Here is an 18,014-nt window from a genome sequence, read left to right on the forward strand (position 1 = left end):
GTATGTATATAATTTATATTAAATTATATATTCCTTCACGCTTTGCTTCGGCATCACGTTTTTGTTTACCCTTGTGGTCTTCGTCTTTTCTTATTAATATAATTATTCTAAATATTTATTGTGTGTTTTTTGGGTTCTGTATATATATATATATATATATATATATATATATATATATATATATATATATATATATATATATATATGTTTGTTTGTTTAGGACGCGCGTTGTTGGCTTTGGCCACGAGTGCATTGCAGCCTCGGTCTTGCCTCTGGCTAGACCGCGTGTGTGTGGAGTCTGCTCTGCAGCCCTATATATATCTTATTCACTGCTGTGTGTTCCCCACCATGTGGTAGCTGTACAGCCTGCCCTACAGTCACAAAGAACTTGCTGCAGCATCCTAAAATAAAAATAAATAAATCCCCTTTTCACCATTAAGAAAACGACCACCAAACACATACTCCCTTTAGCACCTAGGTAAGTATTACATCTATAAGACACTGTACCAGCACTAGCGTCTCGGCTCTGTGGGTCAGCTGACGCTTAAGCATTCCGTGCTAGCGTTCAACGCTTGGTACTCACATTCTGCGTTGCTCGGCGCTCGACGCTCGACACTTCAGTGCTCGGCGCGTGCACCTCGGTGCTCGACGCTCCGCGCTCAACGCACGTACGTGTCCATGCTCAACGCACACACGCGTCGACACTCGACGCACACACCTTCAACGTTCGACGTGCACACCTTTGGTGCTTAGTGCTCGACGCTTAGACACTCGACGTAGGCGCTTCTACGCTCGGCGCTTCGATGCGCAACGCTCGATGCTCCGACACTCGACGCTTCAACGCTACACACTCGACTCTTGGCGATTCAATGCTACTCGCTCGACACTCAGCAATTCAACGATACACGCTCGACGCTGTGCGCTTCGACGCTACACACTCGATGCTTTGGCGCTTCGACGCTTGACGCTCGGCGCTTCGGCTCTCAATGCTTGACACTCGGGGCTTGACGCACCTTCGATGTTTGTTGTGCCACGCTCGACGGAGATGTCGGGCTTTCAGCGCTGCACGTTCCGGCCAGGCAAAGCTGCCTGCCAGTGACCCACATGATGATTGTGTGGCATGTCTCGGACCAGAACACGCCGCATCCGCGCTGGCGGATAGGGCCTTTTGACACCTTTGTGCTGGCTTCCAGACACGCACCCTTCGACAAAGGGCTAAGAAATCAGTGGGTGGACACTCTCCTTCCTCGGGATCCTCCCACACCATTTCAGCCCCGCCATCATCTACAGCGATGCCGCCAGGTCGGCTACAAAAAGGTGTACTCTATGGCCACGAAGGCAGTCAGACTGTCTAATATAACCAGTTTACTGACAGTTTACCAGGTGGCACTCATTCCGGACCTACCTGAGTGCCTTTCTGCGGCCCTAAGAAGTGAGTTAGTCACGGTAAGTCAGCTGATGGTCACAGGAAGTATCTGCGTTTCGCATTCCAGAGGAGGGTGTACGAGTTTTGTGTCCTCCCATTCAGCCTGTCACTAGCTCCTCGAACCTTTTCCAAATGTATGGATGCCATTTTAGCTAATGCGGGCTCAAGGCATCCGACTGCTGAACTGTCTGGACGACAGGCTCATCTGCACGCAGTCGAAGGAGCAGTTGGCACAGCACACAGTGATGGTTACAGACCATCTTCAGCGGCTAGGTCTGAAGGTCAATTCAGAAAAGAGCCGCCTTGTGCCAAGCTAACAGACCAAATTCTTGGGTCTGCATCTGGACTCAGTGTCCATGGAAGTGATCTTGTCGACACAAAGAGTTGCCTCACTGGAGCGGTGTCTCTCCCTGTTCAGGTTGAGAGAAACAATCAGCATGGAGCTGTGTCAGCGCATGCTGGGGCTGATGGCTGCCGTTCCTTACAAGCCCTTCCCTTGGGCTTATTACACCAGAGACCTCTGCAGGCCTGGTTCAATGCCTTCGCGTTACATCCACGGAAGGACAAACACCGCAGGTTGACGGTATCCCGAACCTGCTGGGAAGCACTATGCTGGTGGAAAGTTCCGTCAAACATCTGCCAGGGCGTGCACTTGGGTCCCATCTTCCGAAGGGAGGTGGTAACAACTGACGCTTCCAACCAAGGTTAGGGAGCAGTCTGGAACAGCTTAGGGACCCACGGAGTGTGGTTAGGACCCTGGAGGTCAGCCCACATCAATGCTCTGGAACTCAGAGCAGTGCACCTCGCCCTTCGGCACTTCTTGCCAGTGCCTCTAGACAAGCACGTGTTGGTGTGATCGGACAACACCACGGTTGTGGTGTATATCAACCGCCAGGGTGGCCTACGGTCCCCCCACCTTCACCAAATGGTAACACGGCTGTTGCTATGGGCACAGCCACATTTGAACTCTCTGCGCCCGGTTCACCTACCAGGCAGAGTCAATTATGCAGTGGATCTCCTATCCAGAGGAGGCCCTCTTGCAGGGGAATGGCGTCTCCACCCTCAGGTGGTAGAGCGCATCTGGGAATGGTTCGGCATAGCGCATGTAGATCTCGCTTCGCGAGAGACCATGCACTGCCCCCTATGGTTCTCGGTGAGGGACCCCGACAGCCCCCTAGGAGTCGATGCACTGGCTCACGAATGGCCACCAGGCCTCCTATATGCGTTTCCACCAATTCTGATGCTCCCCGCCTTCTTAGAGAAGGTCAGGGTAGAGCAAGCGACAGTGATCCTGGTCGCTCCTTGGTAGCCTTGGAGGATATGGTTTCCGAGCTTGGTGCAGTTGCTGCACGGTCAGCCGTGGGAGCTTCCCCTGCGAGCAGACCTATTGTCCCAGGCCGAAGGACGGCTTTGGCACCCGAATCCCGAGCTCATGCAGCTATGGGCTTGGCCCCTGAACAGGAGCGCCTGTCAGCCTTAGGGCTCTCAATGGCAGTGATTTCAACCATTCAGAGCGCTAGAGCGCCCTCTACTAGGTCGCAGTACATGTACAAGTGGCAGTTGTTTCAAGATTGCTGTCTGGCGGGGGGCCATGACCCAATATCTTGTCCTATGGCAGTGATATTACAGTTTCTTCAAGAACTGTTAGATGAAGGGAAATCCCCCTCTACACTTAAAGTGTATTTAGCCACCATATCAGCTTGCCATGTATGCATTGACGGGTTATCACCAGGTTGCCATTTTCTGGCATCGCAGTTCCTCAAGGGCGCAAGACGTTTGTGACCCCCAAGAACTACCAGTTTACCGTCATGGAGTCTTGACGTGGTGCTAGAATCCCTTACCAAGGCACCATTCAAGCCTCTCCACACTGTGGATATGAAGCTCATGTCTATTAAAACCGCATTTCTGCTGTCAGTGGTGTCAGCCAAACGTGTCAGCGAGTTACTTGCACTGTCAGTGCATCCTTCATGTACTCGTTTCGCAGGAGACGGTTCTAAGGTCTCCATGCGCCCAAATCCAGCCTTCTTACCAAAGGTTATATCCCCGTTTCATATGAACCAACCAGTCAAGTTGATGGCGTTCCATCCTCCTCCTTTTTCTTCCCCAGAGGAAGAACGGTTACACACGCTCTGCCCTGTGTGGGCATTGAGGTGTTATGTTGACCGTACAACGACTGTGAGGCAAACAGAACAATTGTTCATATGCCATGGTTCTAAGACCTTGGGTCAGCCGTTGTCTAAACAACGCCTTTCCCATTGGATAGTGGATGCTATTAAATTAGCTCATGAATCTGTAGGCCTTCCACCACCAGGGCAGTTGAAAGCGCATTCCACTAGGGGTATGGCGAAATCCTGGGCCCTCTTTAGAGGGGTGACCGTGTCTGACATTTGCGCGGCAGCCAGTTGGGCTATACTGCATACTTTTATAAGGTTTTACTGGTTAAACGTACTGGATTCCTCTGGCTAGACCGCGTGTGGAGTGGAGCATCTGTACTACACTCTATGGCACCTTAGGATACCAATATGGTGTTTATTGTTCCACGTTAGGACAGGTGTCATTGCGAGCATAGACGCTGAGACGCAGATCCGCATATGCCTAGATGTATTGCCTACACAGTTGCGTTATGATGTAAGTCTGTCCTACTGCCAAGAATCCTCCCTCGCAATGGCTTGGGTACACTGTTCCCATACCTTGATGGTTATTTTCTCGTTCAGGGAACCGGGGTTGCATCATCAACCTATCGATCTGTAAGTGCTGTATTACGCATGACTGTGTGGTTGTAGATGTATTATTGTTTTTCCCTGTTGAGAACTAATAGCTAGCACTGCCATATGAGGCTAGTTTGAAGGCTTTGCTTTTATCCTGTTTAAATAAAAGCATACTCTAAAATATAGCTGTGCAGTTGCGAGAAGGAGATACTGATTTGCTCAATTTCTTGTTATCAGTTGCACTGTGGAAATCTTCATGAGCACACAACAAGCTAGTATAAAATACAAATATAGATTTTTAATAATACCACCTGGCTATATATGTTTTTTTTTTGTTGTTAGTTTTTTTTTTTTTTTTTTTTTTTTTTTAATTTGTATTATTATTATTATTATTATTATTATTATTATTATTATTATTATTATTATATTAGTATAATAATAATAATATAATTTTAAAATTAAATAATTATTAAACATGGTTAATAATTATTTACTGTACTGACATGACAATTGTTAACAAATTAGTAATTTCACCTGATCCATAATTAGGATATATATATATATATATATATATATATATATATATATATATATATATATATATATATATATACACACACACACACACACTTTTTTTTTTCAGTAGTGATTCCATCTTGCTCCTCCAAGGAATATGTCTGCTCTAGTGGAGGCTGTGTAGCAGCTAACTTAAGATGCAATGGAATTGATGACTGTGCTGATGGTTCAGATGAGGTAAGTGGAGGTCTGTTGTGTTTAGGCACTGGTGAAAGGACTGGGCTTAAGAGGACATTTGCATTTTCTGTAACAGATGCTCTGTGGTGTAAAGGCAAATATGAATTATTTTGACAGAACATTTGAATTCTCTTTTTTTCTCATGGCATATTTCTCAGAGATAATTACTATATGAATTACACCATGTAACAATTTTTTTTTTTTTTTTTTTTCATGGGTAGTAAGTGTTATTTCCTAATTGCTTATGCCTCAAAAGTATAGAAAATGGCTATTATTCCCCACAAACTTTGCTTTAGTGACCAGGACAGTGATATTTCAAAATATCACTATTTCCAATGGGAAAACGGGCAAATGTGTGTCTTTTCGTTCACATAAAGTCAGAAAAAAACAACATATGAATCCAAATTAACATGTATTTATACTAAAGTAATACAAAAATGACTATAAAAGATTTAGAAGTGAGTAGTTTTTCGAGATTTACGATTATACTGTAAATACAAAGCAAAGTTTGTGGGGAATAATAGCCATTTTCTATACTTTTGAGGCATAAGCAATTAGGAAATAACACTTACTACCCGGGAACAAAAATTGTGTTACATAGTGTTATTAGAGCACATTTGTAAAGCATTTTTGAGTTGTTCTTTACCTGAGTAAACATTAAAATAAATGCTTTTGACTCATACCGAGTACCGGCATACTGTATTTATAGCCTATGCAATGAAACTACAATAGGTATAACCCTATTGCTATACCTGCCAATACAGTCTGACTTTGTAAAATGTTTGACAGATAATGTGCGATTTTAAATCTCTGCCACCTCACGTCACCTATTTTATTTTTATTTTATTACAATAAATCTCAACATTTTCTAAATGAATACAATATTGTGTCTGTATTGTGCTATTGAAAAGGCTATCTGTCCCAATCAGAAGTGATGCTAAATCTTTATAGGCTTGCTGCGTTTCCTATTGCTCTTTGTTTGGCTGGGAAATATAAATCAGACAGCTAAATAATGTAATGCTGTATTGACAGGTTGACTGTGTGACAGACTGTAGAGAAGATCAATTTCGATGTCAGAACAGAGCTCATTGTATCCCAGCTAGGTGGCGATGTGATGGCGTCCACGACTGTGTGGATCACAGTGATGAAGAAAACTGTGACCATGGTAAGGCCTGCTTCTTCTAGATTCACTATTGATTTGTATTGATCTTTTTACATGAGTTCATCTCTGAGCCTTTTCCTTTTTCAGTTTCACTGCAGAAATCAGTTTTTACAGGAATAAAAAGCTGTGATTTGTGAACTGTTCTAAAAGGAAACAATAAGATTGCTATTACACTTAAACAAACGTGAATTCAATGTACTGATTTCTTGCAATTTTATTTACACTTGTTAACACTGAGGCCCAAATTTATAAAGGAGAAAAACCATGTAATGTGTGTGTTCAGTACGGTCGCATTCATCATCAAAATAACATCCTATTTTATAAGACTATTTAGGTAAAGCAGGCGATTCCTCAATAAACCAATTTAAATACCCCTCACTGCAATTAACGGTGGCGAATTACACACCTCTCACAACAAATAGCAAGTTTGGGTCAACCCTGCGTGTGTAGGCTGCACATTCCAAAAGAAAATGAATGGCACACAAAGACCTCAGCCTGGTACTAGCCATAGTGTTGAGGGTGCTCAGAAACAAAAACTGAAATTCAACAATATGGAAGTAGAGATTTTGGTACAAGCAGTACATGATGATGTGTCACAAGCTCGAAATACATCACCAGGACAAATAAATAAAATATGGAATGTGCGGTGGCTTCTTAATAAGCAAATATGCCACTTCAAAGTTTGTAGTAGCTTGCTTATACATTACAACTCATCACCCAGTTACTGTGCTTCACATATTAGTTCAACTTCTTACTTCATATAGAATAATTGCAGGCGTATAGACTTTTTAGACTTCAGAAACAATACGTTTTATTTACTTACATCCATGGCAGTCAAACGGGTGGATAATCCTTCCATTGTTGTACAGCAATATATTCAGCAACAGTACAGCTGCATACGAACAGTCTTCAGTTTAACTACGACTTATATCTTCTTAAAGTCTTATGCACTTACAACTCTCCTATTTGTTATGCTTGTCTGTATTTCTTACTCTATGTATGATTTTAAATCATATCTGTGTGGTATATGTGGTTGAAAAACTGTACTTGCTCTAGCTACAAACTAACAGCATCATCTGTCCCTCTGTCCTTTTTTTTCCTGTTTTTCTTTCCAACTCGAATTTAACAACAGTTTGCAAAACAATACGGTACCGGTATTATAAACCGTAATTTACAAACTGATCAATCAAACTGATCAGAAGGGTTAAAAAATGAGCTCTTTGCAAAATGTTATTAAATGTTTCTTTGTTCTTGAAAATGGTCTCCTTCTTGCTGCAGACAAGTCTCCCACATCACCTTGCCTTTTATATAGCCTACTGTCTGAATTAACACCTGCTTTTCAGAGTTCTTAAAATAATCACTCAAATACGAGGCCCGCAATTATCGGCAGCTTTAATAAATTAGACAGAATATTTAATAGACCTCATTTGCAAAATCCCCTCCCAATTTTAGCAGTTTCATTCAGAAATGCCCCAGAATTACATATGCATATACAGAATTACATATACATATACAGAATTACATATGCATATACAGAATTAAATATACATATACAGAATTACATATGCATCAAGAGCTTTGCCCCCGCAAATCACGTCTTAATTGCGTGTTCATGCCATTGCGTGCATTTTATCCCATCCAAGAATTCAGTACCCTCAGCGTCCGTTTTACAGTCTTAAAACATGTGCAATCCTTTTATAAATCTGGGCCTGAATCTGTACACATTTACAAGTAGCTTTCTCCAGTCACAGCAGAAAGCTGCACTGGCAAGTTAAATCAACAGCCATCAGTCAGCTTCTATCGCTCATGCTCAGCCTCACAATGTCACCCCTCACCTTGCAGGTTAAATTACTGGCAGTCACGCAGCTAATGCCAGTCTGTTACAGACATTAAAGACCTCCAGACCATAATTAGATAGTGAAACCTGGGTTCATCAGAGGGAACCTCTAGCACTCTTTTACGGTCTGCATATTCAGAACATCTAATTACAGGATGTGATATTTAAAAAGGAAAAAAAAAATGCTCACAGATATTTCAGATTACAATGACCAGATTCTTATAAAGATCAGCTCTTCATTCAACCACTCTCTGTCAGTCCCTTTCAATATGGAGATATCTATTATAAGGTCATGTAAATAGTCATTTTTTAAAATAATGTCACCACCATTAAATTGTCACCAAACTTATGCAAACTTTAATAACTGAAATGTTGTTTAATATAATCCAAGGAATTCAACAAGAGATGAACAATTATACTAATTAGTGGAGGAAAAATAAATTGTATCAATGTCCTATAATGCACGCTTAAGTGTAGGGATCGGCCCACTTTATTTATTTGCTACTTACTGTAGTTATAAGATATGTCATATGTTTTTGATATAATGGGGAAATATTAAACCTCAAAGTAAACATACTACAATGTAATTCTTTGAAAATCACATACTTTCAAGCTGTAGGCAGTAAGGTTACACCATTATTATGTGAAGCATACAGTAGATCAGAAGGTAATAATAATGAAATGTAATAGTCTGCTTTTTTAACTTGCATATAGAATGGATTTTTAAAGCCTATTCATTCTGTTTTTTAAACCCATTATGTGCACTTCTATGAAGGTTATACATATTACAATCTTTTATGAAATGAATGTTGATGAAGCTTAGTTATCGTTTCCTCCACAGTATGTGGATGGAGTGATGTTTTATTCATGGTACACCTCCTAATAAGCTCTAAACAGACCGCTATCAATAATATATAATAATACTCGCTCAGGTTCTTTTTCCCTTCTAAAAAAAAGACTCCACACACAGGATTCGAAAGAATAGCGCTAACGAGCACTTTTAATTACAAAAATAAACAAAATAAACAGAAACAAACAAACCCCTAGCTCCTTCGGAGCACTTATTACACAATCATTGCAGGTCCCTGATTAGCTCTCGCAGGACGGCTACGCCATTTACCTGCAACGTAAACAAAAATAACCACACAGGTTAAACACAAAATATACGTTCTGACTGCATGGGAACAGAACACACCTTCTGCTCCCTTCTACTCAGCAGCCTCGAGCAGACGAACTGCTCACCTTTTATACCCTGCATCTGGTTCTAATGTATAATAATCCCCAGGTGTGGGTGATAATTAAACAAATTAAATAAACAAAACGTGCATTCGTACATGTTTTTGGCAGGGAGGATATTAACCCCCTCCCTGCCGTGTTATATATATATATATATATATATATATATATATATATATATATATATATATATATATATATATATATATATATATATATATATATATATATTATATATATATATGTTGTTGTTTTATTGCAAAATAGAAATGAGATATAATTGACCTTACAGGTGGTTATACATGCCGTGCTGATGAGTTTGTCTGTAACAACACTCTTTGTAAACTCCATGTGTGGGTTTGTGATGGTGAGGATGACTGTGGAGACAACTCAGATGAAGATTCTGAAATGTGTGGTATGTACCAAGTACATTTTTTATTTCATTTTGTTTTAGAGATTGTTTTCCTGTCAAACCAGCCATTGGTTTAAAGAATGGTGGCATGGTTTGAAGAAATAACAAAGGGCAGGACTTACGTTAATCTATGTAGCGTTACATCTTGTCATCCTGCATTAACCTGTTCTACTGTTTACTGATGACTTAAAATCATGACCCCCATTATTTGAGCCAATGGAAGGATGTTTACAAAAACCTTTACTGGGTATTGTTGTTTTATTTATTAGATGGAGAAAAGCATGTTGTCTTTTAAAGGTCATTTTCATTTTTTTCTTTTCCTGTTTTCTTTTGCTCAGCTGTGTGTTCTGGAGTGTTTTAAATTGATTTTTTTGTCCTGTTCAAATAGCGAAGTTACCTTGTCCTCCAACAAGGCCTTATCGGTGCAGAAATGATCAAGTGTGCCTGAGATCGGAACACATTTGCAATGGTGTAGATGACTGTGGAGATGGCTCAGATGAAGAACAGTGTGGTAGGTGAAACTTTAGGAGGAACTATTTCAATACTTTCGAACAAAAGCTTCAGAATATAAAAGATTATTAGGCAAGACAGTACTGTGTTGTGCCCAGCTTGACATACTTGAATTTAGTTTATTTTACAATATTATTCTCCATCGTTAGTTGTAGGTATTGTATATCTGCAGATAAGATATCTCATTACTGAATTATTATCCAAAACGAGTACTGGTACCTACAGAGTAAATCCATTGAAATGCACATTGTCATTTGCTATTACTCATACTCAATTCAATAACAAAAAGTCTTAATTAAATATCAATAACCTGTATTTAATGGATGATCCTGACATACCACATTTAAAGAGCTCATAGATCGTAGAAATGACTCACCTACCTCCCTGTGTATATACACTATTAAAACCCACCAGATTTTTGTATTACAATGATGTTTGGGGTGGTTTACAGTGAAAAGTATACATTCCCAATAATATAGTCATATTTTATACTGTTCTGTATGAGGGTTTGGGTGAAGTGTATGGGCACTGTTTGTTTCTTAATGTACATTTAATGTCTTGTGTGTGATCTCCTTTGATGTATTTTTTATTGTATTTAATGAATTAGAGAAGGTGATAGAAAAGCAGCGACCCTGTGGAAAGTCTGAGTTTACCTGCAGTAATAAGAGGTGCATCCCTACTGAGCTGCAGTGTGATCTATTTGATGACTGTGGAGATGGAGGCTCAGATGAGCATGATTGCAAAAAGCGTAAGATTTGACAAACATACTTTATTTTAGCCTGGCATTTTCTAATTCTCTTGTGCTAATTGTGGTGAACAATTAGCACTGTAGTCATAATGCATCTGTTTAATCTCCAGCCAATTTTAGAAATATGTATTATAACTTGATTATATTTGTATTATAATGATAACAAAATACAACCTAATGCACCGAACTCGGTTGATATCCTTGTAATCTAGAATATCCTCAAGGCAAACTCTGACAATCTTTGACATATAATAGATGCTGAAATAAAATGCCTTGCAACATAATGAAGTCTGAACTAGATTTGAACCCAGGACTCGGCAAATTAGATCAATATCCATTTTTTTTCATAACCCCTCAGGCAATGCAATCACATGCAATTTAGCCTATGGCTAGTTTCTGGTACATGGTCTTCTTAATAGCTTTCTGTAGTGAATGAGGTAATATCATTTTAGTAGGATATTGTAATACCAATCAACCAAAACCATATATTGTCAGCAAAGCATACCCTAGCATTAATTTTACAACACATAAATATATATGCTTAAAAAAAGAGAAATGGAGAAAGCATTAGAATTGTTGCTTATATAGTAGGTAGTGAAATAATTCATAGGGAGATTTAACAAGTCTGATAAGGTAACATTTTAGACAGGTGTCTGTTGAAATATGCATATTGAACTCCTCTGTGTTTTGTATATACTGAGTGAGGGTTGGACCACAAAACGCATTTAAATAATTGTTGATACAGTAGCACTTTAGGTGGACCTGGGCATCTTTGTGTTATTATCTGCAGGCAGTTTGGGTATGCAGGTATTTCATTACCCACACATTTATAACATCAATGTGCATGTTTAATGAAAACCCTGAAATACGCTGTGAGAATACATTCATACTGTACAGTACTCTCGATGAAGAAAACATGTTTGCTGTTCCCTTTTTCCTTCAGCTCCCAGTGAAGAGATGTGTGAAGGAAAAATTAATCCATGTGGAGAAGATGCAATCTGTAATCAAACCAAAACAGCTGCTGTTTGTCAATGCAAGCCCGGTTTTCAGAGAAATCAAAAGGATAAGCAATGCAAAGGTACGGAGACACTTTTTTTTAGTTGTGATTTAGTTTTTTTTTTTTTTAATCTTTGCGTGATACTATAAGGAGTTTAATGAGGTATAAGTAGGCGATACTGTTTTTTTTTTTTCCAAACAAATCTTTTCTTTTTTTTCCCAGAATTCTGAAATGTATTGCACCATTTGTGTTGCATTTATTGTAGACAGAAACATCACCCCTAGACCTCATCTATCAATATGAATCAATGATCCTCACAGTGTGTCTAAAACAGTGAAAATGAGCATGTTTCCTAATAAAGTGACTCTTTTATCAGTTTAAAGGTTAAAAACTAAGATATTACTGGCGTGGTCAGCATTGAGATGGTAACCTGCTGTTCACTCTTGAAAATGCATACACACGATGACCTTTTTAACAAATAACGCAAAAATATCTCTGAAAGTGCAATCTGTGTTTTATTTTCAGAAATCGATGAGTGTCTGCAGTTTGATTCCTGCTCTCACTACTGCACAAACACTAAAGGTTCCTTCAAGTGTGCATGTCACAGAAATTACAGGGAGATCAATGGCACCTGCAAAGCAAAAGGTAATGGCATGGCATTTTTATTCACTGCAACAACAAAAAGATTCACTCAACTCTAATAAGTACTTGAGCACTTTATGTGAAACTTAATTGAATAAATATGGACTGTCATCAGCAGGTAGAAAATGTTGTTACTGATACAGATATATAGGCAAAGCCTGTCATTTTATTAAACCACAAACAATAATTTAGCTGTAAGACTTTCATTCAAACTATTAAGAAGCACAGTAAGCACAGTACATGCAGAAACTCTTACATTACCAACCTACATGTTTTTTTATTTATTTTACTAATAACTGATTTAGAGTACAATGTTCACAGTACGGAGAGGACCATATACAAGAATTATACAGGAATCAGACTAAACAAGTGCTACCCAAAGCATTATCATCACAGATCCTTCGCTGGCCCTGATAAAGCTCTTTTAGTTATTTGTTTGTATGTTATACAATTTGGAATATGCAAATACAGCATCCCAAAGACAACTCAAATATGAAAATGTAGTGCTGCTTCCTGGTATGCATGGGACAGCTGCAATCAAACCGTGTGACCTACTGCTAAGCTACAAGGATACAGCAATTTAAGTACGACGTTGTATTTCAAATATTTGCATTTCATGACTTGACATAAAAAAAAAAGAGAAGCAGTGATTTTGAAGCATTGGTTAGCACTTTAAGTTGTATCCATAATTACAAAGCATCACTGTAACTGCATAATATTTTATTATTTATCACAGTTAACACATGCTTGTTATTGGCATCACTCTAACTGCTAATCTGCAGTCATTTGCATTGAAGTGTTTCAGCGACTGTACAAGTACATGTTCTTCTTGCTGGCACGTCATTTGCATTTGCACTTGGATGTCATGGCTACATTCCAATTCAGAGTGGTAGTGGTTTTAAGTTTTGAACTGAATTGGCTCCAATTATATTATAATAAATACTGAAATAAACACTCTCAGTTTGAATTCTATTAACAATATGCTGTATTAGATACAACCGTATTGTGGCATGGTGTTAGCAAGTATAACCTAAAATGTATTTTGAAATGTTTGTATTGAGCTTAGCTTTTTTTGTCAGTAAGTAGATAATATAACACAATATATTATAAAACTGTTGTCTTAAAACCAGGATTGAATTTAGACACTATTCATTTTTTTTGCATATTAATGAAACAACCTGCAGGACCAGAAGATCAAGTGCTCTACATAGCTAATGACACTGAAATCCGAGGTTTTGTGTATCCATTTAACCAGAGCCATGGACACAAACAACTAGCTCGCATTGAGGACAATGCCAGAATCATTGGGATGGATGCTCTGTATCAAGGACACAAGATTATCTGGGGTACCCAGTTTAACCCAGGTGGAATTTTTTACAAAGAGATCCTTGGCAGAGGCCAATCTCAAACAAATAGTGGATTAATAGTAAGTAACCGGAAAGTTAACAAAAGAAGTCTTTCCGGCCCCTGCTATCATTTGCATTGTAGAAATTAAAACTTTGTTGATGAGAACAAAACTAAGGAATTGAATGGAAACTTTTATATATATATATATATATATATATATATATATATATATATATATATATATATATATATATATATATATATATATATAAATTAAATTTCTACTGTAAATTCTCCTCAAATTATTTTTTTTGTCTGCATGTGCTTTTTTATACCAAAATAAACTTAGTCAAATAGAAGACAATGTACTGAATATTGTTATGTGCATATTTGAATACACATGTCATTATAAGCATATTCTTGGAAGTTTGTAGGGAATACAAAAACTGAAAGGTTAGGTCAGTCTAATTTGACAGATCTAAGGTGAATAATTGTATATTCTAGTGTCCTGACTTCAGAAGACCCAGGGGTGTTTCAGCTGACTGGGTGACTGGGAATATCTACTGGACAGATCACTCCAGAATGCACTGGTTCAGCTACTATACAACACATTGGACAAGATTAAGATATTCCATTAATGTCGGACAGCTTGGTGGATCAAACTGTACCCGTCTTGTAATGGACATTGCAGGAGAGCCGTACGCAATTGTTGTTAATCCAGTTCAAGGGTAAGATATTGCCTTTCATCTGTTTGAATTAGTTAATAAGAAATATATTTGTTTTCTACTTGTGAAAAAGTTCATTTGAAAAAACTTAATATGAAGTTGTTCTCCTCTGTCGTGTCTTAAGCTGCCCTTAACAGGAACATTTCTTAATAAAAGGGGGCGGCAGGTGTGAATGTACCTTTATTGAACTTTTTGTCCTTGATGGCTACTTGATGGTTTTCTGTGTTTGAGGGATCTAGGAGTTTGAGTAAACAACTTACTGTATCAAGCTCTTGGGTTTGAATTCCACCTTAATCATTAACTGTGACCTTTAGAGAAAGTCACTTGACCCCATGTTTTATCTGTTTTGAAAGGCTAATAAAGTAAAATACTACAAGAATATGAATTAGGAATATAAGACACAACAATATAATGGTACAGCCAACTCAAATTGTGACTATTTTTCCTCTGGGTAAAATAATCACTTGCTCCATTATCAATCCAGCACAGCTTTTGCTAACTTCTTCGTATCAGACGATGCAGCAGTACAATTCTCTCAAACTAACTAATCTTATCTTAGTCATCTTTCACATTCACAGAATGATGTATTGGACAGTAATTGGTGACCATTCTCATATAGAAGAATCAGCCATGGATGGTACTATGAGAAGAATATTGTTACAAAAGAATTTAAGAAGGCCTACGGGTATATTTTTGGTTCTTGTTGTTTTTTATATATATATTTGTATGTGGAATATGCTTTTGTCTGGGCACATTTTGTTAATGTAACCTACTGTCTACAATATTACTTGTCATTTATTGTAAGACAGACACACACAGTCATTTGGGATGCTCAATCAGTTTAAACGACTAATCTGAGCTTTAATAGGTTTGCAGCCTGCTGGTGCATTTATTTGCCAAGAGTATCATACTGTCTTAGCAACTGAAAATGAAAGCTGTGAAAAACAAACACAGTTCATAATTGTTAATCTACCCAGGATGTGCCTTCATTTACTGCATTGAAATCCAGTTCAGATGAGGATATGAAATCATTGTGAATCCATTTCCTTAATGTGAAAGTCATGGGCTAAGATTGAAGTTTAAAAAGTATTGAAGTTAAAGTTTTGTTTGTATCTGGTAGTAATATGGTTCAATTTGTCATCCATTTCTGTAAACTGAATATAATCAATTTAAACGTCATGACATTCATCCACCAAACACAGAACTCCACTAGAGGGCACTGCCACACACATGGCAGCAGATATAGCTTTAAACATACAAATTGGAAGAAAGGTAAACACCTCTAATAATGGTTCTATTTCTGAAGGATATATTTAAAAACACTGGCATTATTGATCACATGGAATGACTACTAAGCATCTGTAATTGAAGTACATTTGAAAATCCAAACAAATATTTCCATAGCATGATGGGAGCAAGTATTTTGAAGTGTCTGATTAAAATGGATATTTCTCTATGAGACTGCTAGGAGCAAGAAACAGATGTGCACAAATATGCTTAAATTAGAGAACAGTATATATGCTGCTCATTGTATTTGCAATAAATTTTAAGGGGCTTGAAAGGTGTGTAATAACACTTAAATTATGTTATCTACTGTATGCTGTATCAAAATGCCTCAAATATTTGTCTGAAGCAGCTGTTGCACATTGGTAATTACCAAATTTCACAAAAAAGAATAACATGAGATATTTATTTCTGCAGGACTGGCAGTTGATTATTTCAACCAACGTCTGTATTGGGCTGATTCAGAGCTTTCAGTTATTGGAAGTTTACGTTTTGATGGATCTGATTCTCTGGTGGCCATTAGCAGCAAACATGGTAGATTAATATCTTTGTACTCATTACACACATTTACATTTTCCAAACACGGGTGGATTAAGGGAAAGGCAGTGCTTTATCTTATTTTCCGTTTTTTCTTCATGTTAATGAATAGTTCAATGTTAACAGTTCAAGTAATGTCCAAGGTTTTTTTTCACATTACCTTTAAAGTAATATGATGTAATGTATTCAGCATTACATGGTGACTTCACTGAATTAGTGCTGTAGCTTTTGATACTGTAATGAGCTTGCAATATTTAAACAAATCAATGTTGTTGTTTTTTTTTGTTTTGTTTTGTCTTTCTTTCAGGTATATTACAACCTCATCAAATTGACATTTTTGAGGATTACATCTATGGAGTTGGGTTAAAAAACAATGTGTTTAAAGTACACAAGTATGGTCACAAACCAGTGGAATATATTGATTCAGGACTTGAGAAGGCCACCAGTGTTTTGGTCTCCCATCGTTACAAGCAGCTGGACAGTAAGTAGCTATGCATACAGCTTTTATAAATTTCTATTTAATATTAAGCATGTTGGACTTAAAGTCATTGTTCACAAGGGTCTTGAAGTGGCTAGGAAGCTTACTTATGAGCCGTGAGGTTGCTGGTTCACACCCAGCCTCTTACATTGGAGCTAGAACTGGAATACTTATAGATCGGCTGCAGCTGAATGCCAAGGCCTTACCCTCAAATGGGGAGTCTTACAGACAAGGCCATTTAAAACACTGCAAGCACAGAATGGACAAGAAAAGGTGAATCTGATGGAAATATTTTAAACCAGTGGCCTAAAAACACTTTTGCCTAAACACTTTTTTGCCTAAAAACACATTAAAAAGGCTTTCTAAATATAGAGGCATAACATATTTTAATATGAAATGATTGCATTTAACTCGGTCTGAAAGCCTTTATTTATTTATTTATTTTCCAGCACTGAACAGTGATACAATTGTTATCATGGTCATTTCTTCTTTTTTTTTTAAAAGTATGAATTCACTTTCCTGTAGTCAAACTACTAATTTGTCTCAGAGTATTTTTTTGTTCCAGTCTAGTAATTTCATGTCCCATTCAACGATCAAGCCGACAGCCTCCCAGTATAAATCCACGTACTGTAACTGCACGGCAAAGTACAATTATCAGTGCAGTGTATTGATAAACACAAGAAAACAGAGGAATAACTTCAGCTGCCAACAAGACATCTGTCGTCTTGACCTTCACCAACTCCTCCCATGTTGAATTAATTGTGCTTCAAGTAGCTGAAGCCTATGAACATGTTCTCATTATCAAACAAACCAAGTCTCAGTATACATATTTAATGAAGTCATAACCTCATTGTGTAAGCCTTAAACTCGGTGTTACTTTTTTCTTGCTATTACTGATGACCAGCAGTGCTGACAGTTGTCTGTTCTTCCTGCCAAATTGATATATTCCATGAACAACAGTACCAGAAATCTTTGTATTAGCTTGAGTGCTCGTCTAGTTAGTGAACAGTTCTTGTATTCCCTGTTGCTTTATTAGTTGGAGAAAATACTTTTCTCCAGAACAAATATGTAATATACTACAGGCTACAGGGAAACAATTTCAGTTTTTGATATCTTTAATATAACCTTTATAATAATAATGGTAAATTGTTAACTTTGTCATACTGTATAATGTCACACATTTTCACTGTATTCCTGAATTTAACAGGTATT

General features: G+C 38.0%; 1 protein-coding gene across 1 annotated transcript in view; it reads left to right on the forward strand.

The window, feature by feature from the left end:
* The window catches only part of lrp1bb (low density lipoprotein receptor-related protein 1Bb), a 348,887-nt gene that overhangs the window by 314,257 nt on the left and 16,616 nt on the right, over positions 1–18,014 (forward strand). The window contains exons 69-81 of the mRNA XM_041264893.1: positions 2,691–2,705; positions 4,781–4,887; positions 5,920–6,052; positions 9,415–9,537; positions 9,923–10,045; positions 10,652–10,792; positions 11,736–11,870; positions 12,315–12,434; positions 13,616–13,857; positions 14,283–14,506; positions 15,082–15,188; positions 16,205–16,321; positions 16,632–16,805. Coding sequence (XP_041120827.1) covers positions 2,691–2,705; positions 4,781–4,887; positions 5,920–6,052; positions 9,415–9,537; positions 9,923–10,045; positions 10,652–10,792; positions 11,736–11,870; positions 12,315–12,434; positions 13,616–13,857; positions 14,283–14,506; positions 15,082–15,188; positions 16,205–16,321; positions 16,632–16,805 — 1,761 coding nt within the window. The remainder of the gene's footprint in view (positions 1–2,690; positions 2,706–4,780; positions 4,888–5,919; positions 6,053–9,414; positions 9,538–9,922; positions 10,046–10,651; positions 10,793–11,735; positions 11,871–12,314; positions 12,435–13,615; positions 13,858–14,282; positions 14,507–15,081; positions 15,189–16,204; positions 16,322–16,631; positions 16,806–18,014) is intronic.

The sequence above is a fragment of the Polyodon spathula genome, chromosome 11 (assembly GCF_017654505.1).
Source record: "Polyodon spathula isolate WHYD16114869_AA chromosome 11, ASM1765450v1, whole genome shotgun sequence".
Classification (NCBI taxonomy): Eukaryota; Metazoa; Chordata; class Actinopteri; order Acipenseriformes; family Polyodontidae; genus Polyodon; species Polyodon spathula.